The following is an 18,545-nucleotide window of genomic DNA, read 5'->3' on the forward strand; positions in this document are numbered from 1 at the left end:
GCAACACTCATGCAGCCCAAGACCATGATGCTACCACCACCATGCTTGACTGTAGGCAAGATACAGTTGTCTTGGTACTTCTCACCAGGGCGCCGCCACACATGCTGGACACCATCTGAGCCAAACAAGTTTATCTTGGTCTCGTCAGACCACAGGGCATTCCAGTAATCCATGTTCTTGGACTGCTTGTCTTCAGCAAACTGTTTGCGGGCTTTCTTGTGCGTCAGCTTCCTTCTGGGATGACGACCATGCAGACCGAGTTGATGCAGTGTGCGGCGTATGGTCTGAGCACTGACAGGCTGACCTCCCACGTCTTCAACCTCTGCAGCGATGCTGGCAGCACTCATGTGTCTATTTTTTAAAGCCAACCTCTGGATATGACGCCGAACACGTGGACTCAACTTCTTTGGTCGACCCTGGCGAAGCCTGTTCCGAGTGGAACCTGTCCTGGAAAACCGCTGTATGACCTTGGCCACCATGCTGTAGCTCAGTTTCAGGGTGTTAGCAATCTTCTTATAGCCCAGGCCATCTTTGTGGAGAGCAACAATTCTATTTCTCACATCCTCAGAGAGTTCTTTGCCATGAGGTGCCATGTTGAATATCCAGTGGCCAGTATGAGAGAATTGTACCCAAAACACCAAATTTAACAGCCCTGCTCCCCATTTACACCTGGGACCTTGACACATGACACCAGGGAGGGACAACGACACATTTGGGCACAATTTGGACATGTTCATTGTGGGGTGTACTCACTTATGTTGCCAGCTATATAGACATTAATGGCTGTGTGTTGAGTTATTTTTAGAAGACAGTAAATCTACACTGCTATACAAGCTGTACACTGACTACTCTAAGTTATATCCAAGTTTCATGTCTATAGTGTTGTCCCATGAAAAGATATAATGAAATATTTGCTGAAATGTGAGGGGTGTACTCACTTTTGTGATACACTGTATGTATACATACAGTATATATATATGTATATATATATATATATATATATATAGGGTCCTTACACAGCATTTGAAGCCCACATATTCTGGTCATCCCTCCCTGCAGTCACTGCCAACTATGCCCGCCAGATGGCACCCAGCCAACCGGTGGCAATGCCGAGTTTCGAACCAAGGAGTTCAGAATCTCTGTGCTGGTGTGCTAGCGAAATATCCCGCCTAGAACTAAAAATTTATGCACAAATTGTTTATTGCAAATCTGGTAAATAGAAAATACATGATACCCTAAATACAATTGCTCTAAAACAAATAATCAATAATGCTTAAAGATTAGCAGTAGAATTTGGATAGGACAGGGCATTAGGGGGAATAAAGAAATAAACAGAATTAATACAACTATTGTGATCTAGTAACCAGAACAGGGCAACTACAAATCAGAAGTGCAACCACACTTGAAGCTAATCACCATAAAAATGACATCAAATACATAAAGCCATTTTTCACACATTAGTCTAAACAAAATAGTGTCAAGACCTTGGTGACACACCTGAGTGATGCAGCCCAACTATTAATATAGACCCCACCACTCTGGCTCAGGCCTAATATTCTTTACCAATTGCTGCTTATGAACATTATTATACAACCTCTACTTTCTTTAAAACCAATCATAAACAACAACCAATAAAGCAAAAAAGTGGAGATTGACCCTGTTCAGCAACTTGCAGGATCCTGAAAAAAACCCATTAGCATCTGCCAGACAAGTCAAGATATGCTAATAAAATCATTCCATGTGCAACTGTGGTACTTTGAAGATAACAGGTGGTTCTGAAAGCACATGTACTCAAACCCACACAAAACCATAACATAAATAGGTGAGTAATTACAGTTTGAAGCACACCAATAGGCTACACTTCTTTCACAGAGTACAAAATAAGCACATTAGTCACCTAAAATGTCTGCTGAGAACAATATTCTTGTCCACTGCCTTGGCTCAGTAAACTAGCTGCTATAGGCACACAATCATAGTTGCTCATATATAGGTAACACTACACAATGGTTAAAATAACATAAGTTCATAACTAGTAGACGAAGTATTTAGTCAATATGTATACTTAAAAAAATGTATGGCTTCAACAATAAGCTTAACAACAGATTTTGAAACAACAAAACCAGACATAGTTTTTGAAATAATGAATATTGCAATTACTAAGGTTTAATACACTGATCAGCCATAACAGTAAAACCACCTCCTTGTTCCTACACTCACTGTCCATTTTATCAGCTCCACTTACCATATAGAAGCACGTTGTAGTTCTATAATTACTGACTGTAGTCCATCTATTTCTCTACATATATTTTGACCTGCTTTCACACTGTTCTTCAATGGTCAGGACCCCCACAGGACCACCACAGAGCAGGTATTATTTTGGTGGTGGATCATTCTCAGCACTGCAGTGACACTGACATGGTGGTGGTATGTTAGTGAGTGTTGTGCTGGTATGAGTGGATCAGACACAGCAGCACTGCTGACACTACCGTGTCCACTCACTGTCCAGTGTGTCCACTCTATTAGACACTCATACCTAGTTGGTCCACCTTGTAGATGTAAAGTCAGAGACAATCGCTTATCTATTGCTGCTGTTTGAGGTGGTCATCTTTAAGATCTTCATCAGTGGTCACAGGACGCTGCCTATGGGGCGCTGTTGGCTGGATATTTTTGGTTGGTGGACTATTCTCAGTCCAGCAGTGACAGTGAGGTGTTTAAAAACTCCATCAGCATTTCTGTGTCTTATTAAATCATACCAGCACAACACACACTAACACACCACCATCATGTCATTGTCACTGCAGTGCTGAGAATGATCCACCACCCAAATAATACCTACTGTGTAGTGGTCCTGTAGAGTCCTGACCATTGAAGAACAGAATGAAAGGGGGCTAACAAAGCATGCAGAGGGTGAGTGTAAAAACAAGGAGGTGGTTTTAATGTTATGGCTGATCAGTGTATTTGAGATGTACAGCCAAAAAGTATTTAGTCAAGTTTCAAGTTTATTTGTCATTTGTACAAATGTTAGCAGCAGTTGTACATTGAAATGTGTGTTGGGAGGCTCGGGAACTCTACAAGTGTGCTATAAATAAAGTACAAATAAGTCTTTAAATTATATAAAAAGTAAACAAGTGTGCTATAATATAAAGTACAAATAAGTCTTTTAAAGTATATAAAAAGTAAACAAGTGTGAATAAAGTACAAATAAGTCTTTTAAAGTATATAAAAGTAAACAAGAAAGAAAAATATAAGTACAAACAATTGCAGTTAAGGTGCAGATTTGCATTGTAAACAAAGTGGAAAATTGAAGTAAATGTAAACATTGAACCATAGTAGACATTGCAGACGAAATGGATATATTACAGACGAAATAATAATGACTGTTAATAATGCTAATAATCGTAATAATAGAAATACTGATGATAATAAGAAAATAGTAATAATACTGCAGGATAGATTGAAGTCCAGATTGCCACATCATGTTTTGAAGTGATGTGGTATTAATATTAATATTGCACATGCCCAAAATGTGAGTGTTATGAGATGTGAGTGTTGATGAGTAACTGAAAAAGGGGGCGAGTTATTATTATGCATTGTTTAGCATTCTGACGGCCTGTAGGAAAAAGCTGTTCTTTAGCCTGCTGGTAATTTTTAAAGCCTTCTTTAGACAACGGCTTCGGTAGATGTCCTGTAAGGCTGGAAGCTTGTGACCAATGATGATCTCGGCTGCTCTCACAACTCTCTGAAGGGCCTTGCGGTCATGGAGAGAGCAGTTTCCATACCAGACAGATATGCAGCCTGTTAATAAACTTTCAATGGTGCATTTGTAAAAGTTTTTCAGAATCTTGGGTGGGAGACCAAACTTCCTGAGCCTGCGGAGAAAGTACAGTCTTTGACGAGCAGACTTAATCACTGACTTAGTGTGTAGGGACCAAGTCAGGTCATCAGCGAGGTGTACTCCAAGGAACTTGGTTGACCTGACTCGTTCCACAGCAGCTCCTCTGATGTACAAGGGTGCGTGTTCATCCTCTTGCCGCTTCCTGTAGTCTACAATCATCTCTTTTGTTTTGCTGATGTTGAGATGAAGGTTGCTGTGGCTGCACCAGTCAGCTACTGATTGTGCAAGTTCTCCTACTTAGAAAGATGAGAGAGGTCTGTAATTTTCATCATAGGTACACTTCAACTATGAGAGACAAAATGAGGAAAAAAAATCCAGGACATCACATTGTAGGATTTTTAAAGAATTTATTTGTAAATTATGGTGGAAAATAAGTATTTGGTCACCCACAAACAAGCAATATTTCTGGCTCTCACAGACCTGTAACCTCTTCTTTAAGAAGCTCTTCTGTCCTCCACTCGTTACCTGTATTAATTGCACCTGTTTGACCTCGTCATCTGTATAAAAGACAGTCAGACTCCAAACTCAACCATGGCCAAAACCAAAGAGATGTCGAAGGACACCAGGAAGAAAACTGTAGACCTGCACCAGGCTGGGAAGAGTGAATCTACAATAGGCAAGCAGGTTGGTGTGAATAAATCAACTGTGGGAGCAATTGTAAGAAAATGGAAGACATACAAGACCATTGATAATCTCCCTTGGGGTCAAGATCTCATCCCATGGGGTCAAAATGATCATGAGAACGGTGAGCAAAAATCCCAGAACTACACGGAGGGACCTGATGAATGACCTGCAGAGAGCTGGGACCAAAGTAACAAAGGCTACCATCAGTAACACACTACGCCGAGAGGGACTCAAATCCTGCAGTGCCAGGCGTGTCCCCCTGCTTAAGCCAGTACATGTCCAGGCCCGTCTGAAGTTTGCCAGAGAGCATATGGATGATCCAGAAGAGGATTTGGAGAATATCATGTGGTCAGATGAAACCAAAATGGAACTTTTTGGTAAAAACTCAACTCGTCGTGTTTGGAGGAAGAAGAATGCTGAGTTGCATCCCAAGAACACCATACCTACTGTGAAGCATAGAGGTGGAAACATCATGCTTTGGGGCCGTTTTTCTGCAAAGGAGACAGGACGACTGATCCGTGTTAAGGGAAGAACGGGGCCATGTATCGTGAGATTTTAAGCCAAAACCTCCTTCCATCAGTGAGAGCATTGAAGATGGAACGTGGCTGGGTCTTCCAGCATGACAATGATCCCAAACACACCGCTCGGGCAACGAAGGAGTGGCTCCGTAAAAAGCATTTCAAGGTCCTGGAGTGGCCTAGCCAGTCTCCAGACCTCAACCCCATATAAAATTTGTAGAGGGAGTTGAAAGTCAGTGTTGCCCAGCGACAGTCCCAAAACATCACTGCTCTAGAGGAGATCTGCATGGAGGAATGGGCCAAAATACCAGCTACAGTGTGTGCAAACCTGGTGAAGACTTACAGGAAACGTTTGACCTCTGTCATTGCCAACAAAGGTTATGTTACAAAGTATTGAGTTGAACTTTTGTTATTGACCAAATACTTATTTTCCACCATAATTTACAAATAAATTCTTTAAAAATCCTTCAATGTGATTTCCTGGATTTTTTTTTCTCATTTTGTCTCTCATAGTTGAAGTTACATGATGAAAATTACAGACCTCTCTCATCTTTCTAAGTAGGAGAACTTGCACAATCAGTGGCTGACTAAATACTTTTTGGCCCCACTGTATATTAGATAGTTATATGTTAGTAAGGGGATAGTCAGACAGGATTTTAACTAAGATTAACTAAAGGATTCCTTTTCTTGCCAGAATTATGCAATTTTTAGATAGGAAAACAATGATAACCTTCACATGAGCTTCGCTTCAGCCTAATTTTGATTATGCTTGTTGCCCTTGGTAAAATAGATTTGCTAAGTACATTAAAATAGGCTTTAAACATCTTAAAATTAACTTATTGGGTTTATTTTAAATCCTTCTGTTAGAACCTGGTATTGTTTCAGTATCAAATGACTGAATGGTTAAAAGTCGCTTTGATAGATATGTGCAATGTATGCTAGATCATTTATGGGACTGTTCCACAGTATCTTCAAAATGATTTTACTCAATCTTCATTGTCAGTCTACTAGAAAAAGGTCCATAAATTTGGTTCCTCTACATTTTAAAGGTAAAGTGGATAAGGATTCTTTCATGTATGTAGCAGCAACCTGTGGAACTGATTACCAGGCCATTTTCAAATGGTTGACAGTTTGCAAGGGTTTAGACATGCCATTAAGAAATTGTAAACTCCAGCTCTGCCTTCACGGTCGAGGCTGGGCGGCTATGGACAACGATTGGCCTGTTGTCCGGGTGGGGGGGCGGGACTTGAGACCATAGGGGATGCTCTCTCAGGAACGGGGCGGTTGCACCCTCTGCTGGCTGGTTGGTGGCGCCTGTATGGAGACGGGAGGGGGTGTGGCGGAGTGTGTGATCCTCCGTACACAGTACTCTGCCACGCTGCACTCGTCAAGTGTGGGTGATAAGACAGTCGATTGGCTGTGCACGTTTCGGAGGAGGCATGGAACGGCCTCGTCAGCCCCAATCAGGAGCAGGAATCCGCACTAATGAGAGGATGATAGATGGGACGAAATTGGACGTGCTAAATTAAAAAAAAAATAAAAAATAAAAAAATAAAAAATAAAAAATAAAAAATAAAATAAGAAATTGTAAACAATTAGTTTTACAAGTTTTAATGATGTTAATAAATTTTAATTGTATTTATGATATTACTGTGATCTGTATTATGATACCATACTTGCTATATTTTCATCTGCTGCTTATCATTGGACTATTTATAAATGATGATTTATAGGAGGTGGACTTGTGTGTTTCAGATCATTGTCCTGCTGCTTAACCCTAATGCACTTGAGCTTTAAGACACAAACTGACGACTTTAACTTTAAGACGCAACATTCTCCTTCAGGATTTTCTAATAGACAGCAGAATTTATGGTTTCATTCATTATGACAAGTTATCCAGGTCCTGAAGCAAATCAGTCCCAGACCACAGTAGCACCACTATGTTTGACTGCTGGTATGATGTTTTTATAATAAAATTGCGGTGTATGCCAGGTGTAACAGGACCCATGTCTTCTTAAAAGTTTTATTTTTGACTAATAAGTTCATGGAATATTATTCCAAACGTCTTGGGGGTCATCTAGATGTTAGCAAATGCAGGATGAGTCATTGTGTTTCTTTTCGTCAGCAGTAATCAGTGCCTTGCAATTCTCCCATGGATACCATTTTGCCCAGTTTCTTATAGTGTAACCATGTACACTGCAGTTCATTAGTTGTTAATCTAGTTATGTATTGTCCTCGTGGGTGAGTCATCAATTCTGAGAGGGTTCACTACCCTCCCAAGTTTTTTCCATCTATAAATAATGGCTCTCAGTGTGGTTTGCTGTAGTCCCAGAGCCTTAGCAATGAGTTTGTGACCATTTCCAGAATTCAATAACTTTACTTGTGCTTCCTTTTGAGACTTTCTAGCCTGCTTCACATTGCCAGACAGGTTCCTTTTAAATAATGTTTAGATTCAACAGGTCTGGCAATAATCACTCTTAGGTGTGGCTAATTGTGGTTAACTGCTCAATTTAGTAGCTAAGGGGGAAAAAATCATTTTAAAAAGCATTTTGTGTTCATGTGGATTTTCTTAGTCTAATATTAAGAGTAGCTTGATGATCTGAAACGTGTGACAAATACGCAAAATAGAATAAAATACTTTTTACAGCAATGTATATGGGAAATGATGTTCAGTAATACAGTTTCACTATCCAAATAGACAAACACTGGATTTAAATACAGCGACTTATGAAGGCAAGGATGAGACTTAAATATAAATACTAAACAATGAAACAATAGCCATACATGGATCAGAAGCACAAGATGAAATAATAATAGAGACTTTAACAAAGGCAGCATTTCATTAGTTATATTAAGTTTGCTTATTTAAATGAAGCGTTTTTGGAATGGCAAAAGGACATAATTGGTTTTCAATGGAATGGCAAAAAGACATAATGGGTTTTCGATTTGCATGTTCAAAAATAGGAAGTGGCAGAGTGGTGCAGTGGGTAACACTGTTGCCTCACAGCAAGAAGGAATTGGGTTCCTAGGCTATTTTGAGAAGGATTTTTGACAGTAAAAAAAAAAAAGAAACAAAGGAAAGAGGTACCATTCATAGATTAGGGTTACTGATTTGAATGGACTTGTTGAGGGATATTTAACATCAATGAGTAACGACTGGGAGTAATTCAAAGCATTATTATTAACGCCACTTACATATTTGTTTAGAATTTATCTATACCTTTAGGCAAACTTCTGGCTAAAACAGTAAAGCTGACTAAGTGGCTCTCTTCAAGCAACTATTGCTTCTGATAGAGTACCTGCAGTACACACTCAAGTTTTATTAAGCAGTAATTAACTATATGAATTTCGATTAAGCATCTTCACAAAACCCTAGCATTTAGCATTTTTAATACAGCCTATGTTTTTTCTAACAGCGTAAGAATAAATACCAAATATCAAATATGAGACTGACCACTGCTGTTGTGGCTTTTCCGGTTGGACTTTCCCCCCAGCAGCATCTTAAGACTGTTTCTAAACATGGTGGTAGTGGATGGCGGGATATTCACCTATACGTAAAAAGAACAACATAAAAAAAACATTATGCAATTCTTGATACAACAATACACAAATATTAGCATGAAAAAAACTAATACAAGATAAAATCTCATTGCTTTTAATAAGAAGGCTGGACACACCTCACTAAAAAAAAGAACAAGTAATGATCCCAAAACACATTTCCAAGAAAGGAAACAGAACCCATTTGCAGATGTTAAATCAAGGTAGAAAAATTTTGTAGATAAAAAGCCACAAAATAAAAAGGGACAATCACAAATAAAAGGTGGCCAAATTATTAGAAATAGCATAACAAATAAGACACAGTACATTTGCTACCTGCAACAATGAAAGTGCATAAATGTGAAATGGATGTCACAATATCACAGGTTTTATCCAAGCCATGTGCAATAAAACAAGCTCTTGTAAAAGTAAGTGTCAGTGAAAACCAGAGCAGAAAGCGGTCAGACATCATGGCTTCAGAGAAATGCAGGTATGCCAACCAGAGAGCTGGCAATAAGGACAGTAAGAAGCTATGAAAAACAAAAAACTTTCCACATAAAAGCGAGTTAACGCTTATGAGGCACAGGTCTCTGTCAATCAAAAGAGATTCACACCCCATCTGAAGGCCAAACTAAGCAGTGCAGATAGAAGGCACAGGTGACTGTCACGTAGGAAAAGTTAACAGATCAGCATGCTACTACCCCTCTGTGACCCCAGATGTTGGTCACACTAGACCAGTTCAAAAAAATGGCTCTTCGTTCTTCGGGAGGCGCTACTGGGTAAACTATAAGACACCCCCGATATTAATATAAAATTTTGCTACTTTGCCTTAAATGTAGGCATAATTCAAATAACACTTACATGAGAAAAAAAGTTTTATTTTAAAAGGAATAAAACTACAGAGAAGAGACAGACTGTGGTTACACTGCATTAAGTTTCAGAAAAATCCTCTCTTGTATTTAACACAATTAAACAAGTTTATAGTTTATTTCTCAATTATTTGTCATTATACTACTAGCTCTGTGTGTGTGTGTGTGTGTCTCGCTTGCTCTCCGCGATACTGAAAGTGATTTCGGATTTGAATTTCGACAATAAACAGCTCTTATTACGAGTTATGATTAATTCCCTCTACTGATGCGAAGCAGAATGGGTGGATTACAGCCGATAAGAACTGCTCAGAAATAAAAGACTCGGTTCCTTTCGTTCATTTCAAAGATCCGTTCAATAGAATCGGATCGTTCGCGAACGACTCATCACTAGTATATATGCAGTTACCACTGACCATTTCAGTGAGTGCGCCTGTTTAGCGGAGTAGCCTTGTGATGTCAGGAACGAGATCAGTGAGCTTCAAATGCAGATCTGTCTCTGATAAAAGTGAGAGACCTACTGATAACTTTACTGATAACGTTTCAGAAATTCCGAGATGGAAACCGCGAACGTGAAGTATAGACGTAATGAAGTACGGTGGCTGCGTAGCCCAGAATATTTTTAAAAACACATTAGTTTTAATACAATTTGTTTTCATTAAACTGATTTTATTAAAACAGAATTATAAGAACTTTGAAACAGATTTTATTAGTAATTTACACAATTTGTTTCATATGATTTTTTTTTATTCATAATTATTAAATTATTTATTTTTTCGGTGCATGTAATTACTTTTCCGAGATTATCTGGCGTACCACCTCGTGCTGCTTCACGTACCACCAGTGGTACGCGTACCACAGTTTGAGAACCACTGCACTAGACCAAGCAGAGAGACGTGACCCCAAACTTGGAGCTGCTTTTGGTTGACTGCCGTTACATTACAGCTTACATTCTTATAGAGGCAGATCATATCATGTTAAAGTTGTCATTATATGGTTAAATTGCTTTTACTAAATTGCACTAAAATCCATTTATGAATTCATTATCAGTAATGCAAATCAACTTTATCATATATTATTTTTGTGTGTATTTAGACACAACTGTTCGAAAGTATTTAAATGCCCCTATTTTATAGGGTTTTTGAAAATATTTATGGAGATTATTGTTTGTTTGTTTATTAAAATTATAAGATCATGTTTTACCATTTTGGTTACATTCATGAAAAGACAGGTAGTTAGATTACATGTGATTAATCAGTTTAAGTTCAAGGTCAAAACACCATCAGGGGCATTTTTGTATCTCCAATATTTTTGGATTGTGGGAGGAAACCGGAGCTCCCAGAGGAAACCCACACAGACGCAGGGAGAACATGCAATTTAAAAACTACCACCTTGTTCTTGTTTGCATGATGCAGATTCTGGACTGTTATGCCTGTATTTCTTGTCTCCTATTGAACACGTGGCACGTTATGAATAATATTGGAGACGTATGAGAACGTATAAGGAGCTAAAGAGGGTTAGGGCTTAGGGTTTCACAACTAAGACAATTGTCCTAGTTACAGGATGTTAAAAGGAAACTGATGTAACACAGTAAACATGCCCATGCCACAACTATTTTGGAATGTAGTGCAGTTATTAAATTTAGATTAAGTGTAAATAAATATAAACAGTTTGTCCTTGTATTAATTGTACTTACACTGATCAGCCATAACATTAAAACCACCTAATTGTTTCTACCCTCACTGTCCATTTTATCAGCTCCACTTATAAAAGCACTTTGAAGTTCTCCAATTATTGACTGTAGTCCATCTGTTTCTCTACATACTTTTTTTAGCCTGCTTTCACCCTGTTCTTCAATGGTCAGGAGTGCTTCTATATGGTAAGTGGAGCTGATAAAATGGACAGTGAGTGCAGAAACAAGGAGGTGGTTTTAATGTTATGGCTGATCAGTGTATTTACACATTTAAATAAAACTAGACTAAAAACTAAACTAAAAATAAAAGTGACACCAATTAGTAGAGAAGTAGCAGAAGTTCTAGGAAAAGCAGTGCGTCCAACAACTCAGTACAACAACTAGAGGCCTGAACTGCCTCAGCTGTAGGAAGACTTGTTATAGAGTGTCATGGTGTGTGTAAAAAAACAACCTCACATGCCGCTCTTTGGCACAACACAACTGTTTCAGCCAATTGCTGAACACATATTTCTGAACCTTTACGGCAAAGTGAAGGGGGTGGGCAGCATTGTCCAAAATCATTAAAATTGTCCGTTGTTTAGTGACATAGAATTCAGCTTAACTCCAATAACAGCCAGGCTTCTTGATTATTTTATTAGGTCTGTTTGAAGCACTGGTTGTGATGCCATTGCTCCAACACACAACAGAGTAAAATAGAACGCTGGCAATGACAGACTGGTAGAAAACCCACAGCAGGCACATGCACACACCGAAGGACCAGGGTTTCCTCAGAAAATAGAGAAGATTCTGGCTCTTCTTGTACACAGCATCTGTGTTAACGGTCCACTCCAGTCTGTTGTCCCTCCCAGATATTTGTAGCTTATCACTTGAACATCCGAAATGACCAATTTAAAGGCTCCTCAGGTAAATATTTAAATAAGTAAAACATTTGATATCCTAGTATAGATATGTATTAGATTTACCCAAATATTTAAAACCAGTAAAAGCCATTTGTACTTCTAATTACTCATATTTACATAAGCTATGACATGCTGCTGTGAGTCTGAGCCAAACAGGTATGCAATTATAATTGATGTTTATACTAAAAAGGGTTTATTTATAATGCAGTTTAATGAGTCCAATACCAGTTTACAGTGAAATCTTTACAAGCTTGTAGCAAATAGTAAGAATTTCTGCTCATCACAGTTCTCATCATTTTGCAACCCTGTTTTCTTTCATCTTCCTTTTTTAAGTTTAAACTCAGGAGGTTGTTACATAAAATGGAGAGTGTGGGCAGCTTCTGCCCCTTTACAGCACCACAGTGTTCAGCAGTTACTGAGGGGGAGTCTGATGAATAACTACCATGGAGCAAGTAGGTTTAATGCAAGTAGTCTGATGATTCAGAAAGAATTGATGATGCTCCACACATATTGTTACCTATTAATAACTGCTACTAATACTTGCACATTTCAATTTTTTTTTAATGAACAGTATTCTGTAATGATATAAAAATGACTTAGATTTATACATGTATGATTTAAAAACTAGCATGGCAGCCCACCAGCAACTAACTGCCACAGTCTATCATAGAGACTTTAATAGCATGCATTAGTTTGTACATATTCTTAAATATGTTGTAATAATGTAACAATTAAAAAAAAATACAATTATTTACATAGTTGTATAAGTAATTCATTACGTATTTAGTCTGCTTCACTTTTGGCACATTTTATTGTGTTGTGGATTGAATTTTGAATGGATATAATTGCTATTTGAACATTGATTTACACAAAATCCCTCATAATGAAGTAAAATGATAAAGTAAAAAGAAATCTTTTAAAAGTTAATTAAAAATAAAAAGCTAAAATCTTATTTACAAAAGTATTTAAACCCTTTGCTATGGCAATAAAATTGTGGTCAGGTGCATTCCTTTGTTTACTGTTTTTGAGATGTTTAGAACTAAATTGAGGATTACCTAATGCAATTGAAACTGATCAAGTCAGGTATATAAAACCATAGAGTGAGTGTACCCATGACTACAGTGGCTTTACTCATTTTAAAATGAAAAAAAGCTAGGCACAACCTTGAAACTGCCAAAAGACTGACAATTTGGGCATCCAGGCAGGGGCCTTGGTAAGGAAAGGGTCACTCCCAAAGAGCTTCAAATGTCCTGTGCAGAATTTTAAAAAATTAAACACTAAGCAGACAGGTAAGCACATGTGGTGAAAAAGGGGACCACACAACATCCTTACTAATGCCTTCAAAACCATGCAACTATTTTATTAAACTTTAATATAGTTTAAAACATTTTAATAAGACCAACAAACACATCAATAGTTGATATAGCCAGATTTATTTTTATTTATTTTTTACATGTCCACGACTCTATGAAATCCTTATTTGTTAACTACAAGATCAGAAGCATTTTGTTGTCACAAGCTTCATGATTTTAGTGGCATGTTGTTGTTTTTTTTATTAGCATCTTTGATTAACACTTCTCATGGGATCACCAGCTTACTGTGGTGAAGTTGTTTGATACCTATGAGCTTCTGGCAGGGTCACCCTTGACTGTAAGGTCAAGAAGAAGGTTTCAGACAAGAGGCAGTCACAACCCCACCCAGATAACACTATATAACATATATAAAATATTAAGTGACAGTGATTTTTTAAGTACTTCAAAGCCCAAGTGGGTATATTTATGACCGTAGTTTCTCCTGTCAGAGAGCTCAAAGGTCACACATATTAAACAGTGGTTTCCATCTTTGCCCTACACAGACTGGGATCTCTTCAGATTCCAACCCAATGAGTAGCAGAGTCATATCAGCCACATTTGCCACAAAGCCAAAAGATATGACTATAATGCTGTACTACACACAAATTTCAATAAGATGAAGAGATTAAATTTGGATGTGCAGTGACATGCAAAATCTACTTGTGATCAACGTTTCTACACAAGAGTCAGAAAAGATGCTGAAGAAAGTGAAGTCATTGGAAAATATGGTTATGGTGCAAAAAAGGATAGGAGTCCGTCACTGGTGAATTTCTGCACTGCACAACAAGCACAGATACACTTGGAAGAGTCCAAATCATGGGGCCAGAACTCAGACTGATGACATTACAATTATCTCCATGGTATGGTGCCTTTTTGAGGTGAGAAGGCTTATTGTTATCAGGGAAGCAGAGACCCGTGCTGCCTGGAGTTTTATCTCCTATCAGGGTCACCTTTGATAGAAAGGCCAAACTAAACCTATCACCTATAATGGGCAGCAGCAATATAGGACGATGTCAGAGGGGAATGACCACAAAGGTGACAATGACATCACTTCAGCTGGGCAAAAGAACAACATCTTAATATAACAAGAAAACCAAACTGAAATCATGACTTCCAAATGCATTGGAAATGGAAAAGAAATTGAAAAAACAAGATGGAACACATTTCATTTCTGTTTTATTGTCACATCACATTAACACAGGTGTGAAAGGTGAGTGAAAATCTCGGGTGCATAGTCCCTCACAGTTTTAACACACATCAAATACAAAACCCACATTTGCTTACGTAAATCTTACATAAAACTAGCACCGTCTGTTCAATATAAACATGTAAAGCTATGAATGTACAGATATACAGAATTAAAGTATAATCTACTGTGAGTCCGTTAATGTGAATGTTTGAAAAGATCTCACATAAAAGATCTCTACAAACAAGACATCAGTTTCAAGACACTTTGCTGACTTAACCCTTAGTGCTTGAGGATAAAAGATGCTACCAAAAAAAGGAAGCCAAAGGAATCATTTCAAGATTCTGACAAAAAGGTTCATTTAAAAGTGCTGTCCACAAAATGTCCTCATATTACAATGGAAAATTAAGCACGATTTCAAAAGGGCAGAGGAACAAAACGCCATCACACACGGATTATTGAAAAGTCTAGGGAGTCAAGAGGGAGTCTAAAAGAGCTTCAGTAATTACAGCAGTAATTTTGACTGTGTTGACCACACAAAATTATGGAATGTCTTAAAGATGGGAATACCAGAATCATTCTGATTAGGAATCTTTACACTGATCAACAAGCCACAGTCATGACAGAAAAAAACAAACAGACTGGTCTCACATAGGCAAGGAGTTAAACAAGTCTGCATTCTGTCACCATTCCTGTTCGACTTGTACACTGACCATGTAATGGACTGAAGGAAGATGTTAGAGGATGATGGAAGATGGTGGAAGAAGCATCAATAAACTGAAGACCCTTTAGGGTAAAACAATGAGACTACAGCTCAATAAAAAAAAGACAAAAGTCATGGCAACTGGAAAAAACAAAAACACACAAACTTTGCCATTAATGGAGAAGATGTCAAAATGGTGGACAGCATTTGCCTTCTGGGATCAGCAGTCAGAAAATAAGATAGACTGGCACTTAACAAAACAAGAATGAAGTAACTGAAAAGGTGTGCGGTTATTTGTGGATGTGGATAGCCAGATTTTTAAAATCTGGTGGTGGTGAAGACTTCTGAGAGTACCTTGGATCCCAAAGAAGACAGACAACTTGCTTCTCAAACAAATCAAACCTAACGACTCAGTTGAAGCCCAGACTGAATTGTCAGTCATGCTTTGAAGAGCTGAAAGAGCTTAAAGAGAAAGAGGACAACCAACAACAAAATGGATAAAAACAATTAGAGACAAAAATGAATGAGCCCTTAAGTCAGAGGACCCAATGAGAGAGCAAGATGTAAAAAACATCCATAGGGTTGCTAGGAGTGGGAATTGTAACAGTTGGTAAATTGCCTCCCTAAACCAGATTTAATGGGCTTACAGTTTCACTCATAGTCAATGTGTATTAGCCAAACACTGCCCTAAAACCTACAGTGTGTGCATGTGTGCGTACACCTAGACCACTGCTGTCACTACTGACCACAATATTTTCTTTGCAGTTTAGCTGGACAAATAAAATCTAACCAGCAGTAGGATAGATTAAGGTGAATGGTGCAGATTGGACTCTTAACTGCATTCATATAGCAAATCTGAGTTTATAAAGTTATGAATGGCTATTACAAATATCTACTATATTCACCACCACCAGAGAACTACAAAGAATTGAAGTTTGGTATTGTCTCTGTTAACTTTTTAATGTGTTGCAGGCATCAACACATAGGGTGTGTTCGAAAACCTAGTGAGCTCTTTACATAGACAGCATTGTACATCATCCTATGCGCGCTCCCGAGAAGGAGGCTGTTTAAATTCTTAGATGCCTTAAAATGCTGTCTACTAAGGCACCTTAAATCTGAACGGAATTTTGACAGATTAACGAGGGAGCATCCGATGCTGCCTTAGCAGTGAAGGCAATCCCAGCATTCAGAGCGGCACAACTTTTCTCACAGAAAAAAAAAAAAATGGCGGATGGTGCAGAGAAATGAGTTATTTTCAAATGTAAATAAATGATTATTGATTTTTAATTTGTATAAACATGCACATAGCATTTATTTGCAAATAGCTTGTCAGCTAATTTAACTGTTTTCGGTACACGGGAAAGAGATGTTAGTTGACATGCTAGAATGTTGTGCCACCTCTTTCCATTGGTTTGAATGCCATTAGGCTAACTGTGTTAGCTTAGTAAGTGAAAACTGATAGAATCAAGGGCCCAACAGTGGCTGCATGGCAGAGCTGGGATACAAACTCTCAACCTTTCAGTTGATAGCCAAAGTCCTAGCCACTAGGCTACCACTGTCCCAAATCTGTCAAGGATGTAGAAATGAGAGAAGAACAAGAAAACACATCTCACACGAACACAAATAGAATCTGTGAAAACCCATCTAAATAAAAATGACAATCAGCCCCATAATACCCCATGGGACTGTTGTGGCATTAGAACAAACCATAACACACCTAACAACAATATAACACTAAAACGACATGCTGCATACCACAACCCAGGTCCCAATATTGAGAAAGCATCAGGAGGAAAAAAATATTTTACATCAAAAATAATATTTCCCATAGCCAAGTACCCCTAAACACACACATACAAACAGTAATTTAAGCATTAAACATTATACCTAGGACCATTACCGTACCTCCACCATACATAAAACAACAGCCAACAGCTGTTAATATAGAGGAACAAAAACATCAATAACAAAATAGCAAAAAAATTTAATACAAGTAATCTCTGCATAATGAACACACCGAGAAACACACACTTATATCCAGAACATGGAACATACAGTCACTGATGCAAACCCTATGTCCTCATAGAATTCCTCTGGAAAATATGGAATGACCTCTCTTCTCTTCTCTATTATTATTAGTCCAAAAAAACTCACAAGATAGAGAGTCCATAATAAAGCCAACTGGACTGGATTCCAAAACCTCTGCTGAGACTATCTCAGGCACAGTTAAATGGTTTACAACTACACTAGGACAGATTGCAGACACATTCACTCAAAACTTATTTAAATTATAAGCGATGTAAACAAAGTGGTAAGTGTTTCACCTGAGAAGCTTTTTGTGCTTTGAGCATTGTGGCAACCACAAAAATTGCAAACCCAATGCAGCAAAGTGCAAGGCGGTCTAACTGATCTCCCTAAAAAATACGGTATTCCAAGATCTCCGCGATTAAGACGTGTAATGAAACAACATCGCACTAGTGCTGCTGTGGTATACCATCAAAGCTTTGCACAGTGAACAAACCACCTTTTTGTTTTGTGCCAGTTCCCAAATGTTTGATAATTTGGGTCTTGGAAAACTTTTAGCTTTTCTTTGAAAGCTCTGTACAATCAGCCTCTGACTCTGCTGCAGACGGCATTTTTTAAGACTGCACTTAATGCCGCAAACCAGTGACTGGACCAAATATGACTTGGGTTTTGCAAGCAGCAAGCAGTGCTGAGGGAAATCATATGAAAGGTTATATAAATTAAAATATTGTAGAAATTAAAAAGGATAATTTATAAACATAGTTTTAAAAACGATGCATCGACTTAAAATATTGACGTCTACGCATTATTAGCGTCATCGACTAGGTTGACCAATCACGGCAGCCCTACTGGATACAAAGAAGAGGATTAAAAAATCAAAATATAAATAAAACAGAATAAAACCTTCACATAAACAATTAAATCCTTAAATGGACAAACTTAAATGACTTTTGGAGGTATTGTTTTAGTCAGCGGTACAGTGAAAGTAACAGCAAAAACAGTTGCATTACTTTTTTACTCTTTCGTAGCAGAGAAAACTGGAGAGAGAGAAGTGAAATGAGAGGATACAATACCGAGACAAACTCAGCATCAATAACAGGTACTGTTATTTGGATAAATTATCGTCAGGGAAAAACAAAGGTGGTGGTGTTTTTGTTTATATCAACCACAAGGTGTGTATGGACGTGAGAGTGGTTAAGAAACACAGTTAGTGTGATGCTGAGCTGTTATTACTGAAGTGCAGGGCC

At 38.1% G+C, this 18,545-nt stretch overlaps 1 protein-coding gene across 1 annotated transcript in view; it reads right to left on the reverse strand.

The window, feature by feature from the left end:
• Nucleotides 1-18,545, reverse strand: part of tanc2b (tetratricopeptide repeat, ankyrin repeat and coiled-coil containing 2b) — a 149,422-nt gene that overhangs the window by 118,861 nt on the left and 12,016 nt on the right. Inside the window, exon 2 of the mRNA XM_063002824.1 lies at nucleotides 8,492-8,585. Coding sequence (XP_062858894.1) covers nucleotides 8,492-8,558 — 67 coding nt within the window. The 5' untranslated portion in view covers nucleotides 8,559-8,585. The remainder of the gene's footprint in view (nucleotides 1-8,491; nucleotides 8,586-18,545) is intronic.

The sequence above is a fragment of the Trichomycterus rosablanca genome, chromosome 10 (genome assembly GCF_030014385.1).
Source record: "Trichomycterus rosablanca isolate fTriRos1 chromosome 10, fTriRos1.hap1, whole genome shotgun sequence".
In the NCBI taxonomy this organism is placed as follows: domain Eukaryota; kingdom Metazoa; phylum Chordata; class Actinopteri; order Siluriformes; family Trichomycteridae; genus Trichomycterus; species Trichomycterus rosablanca.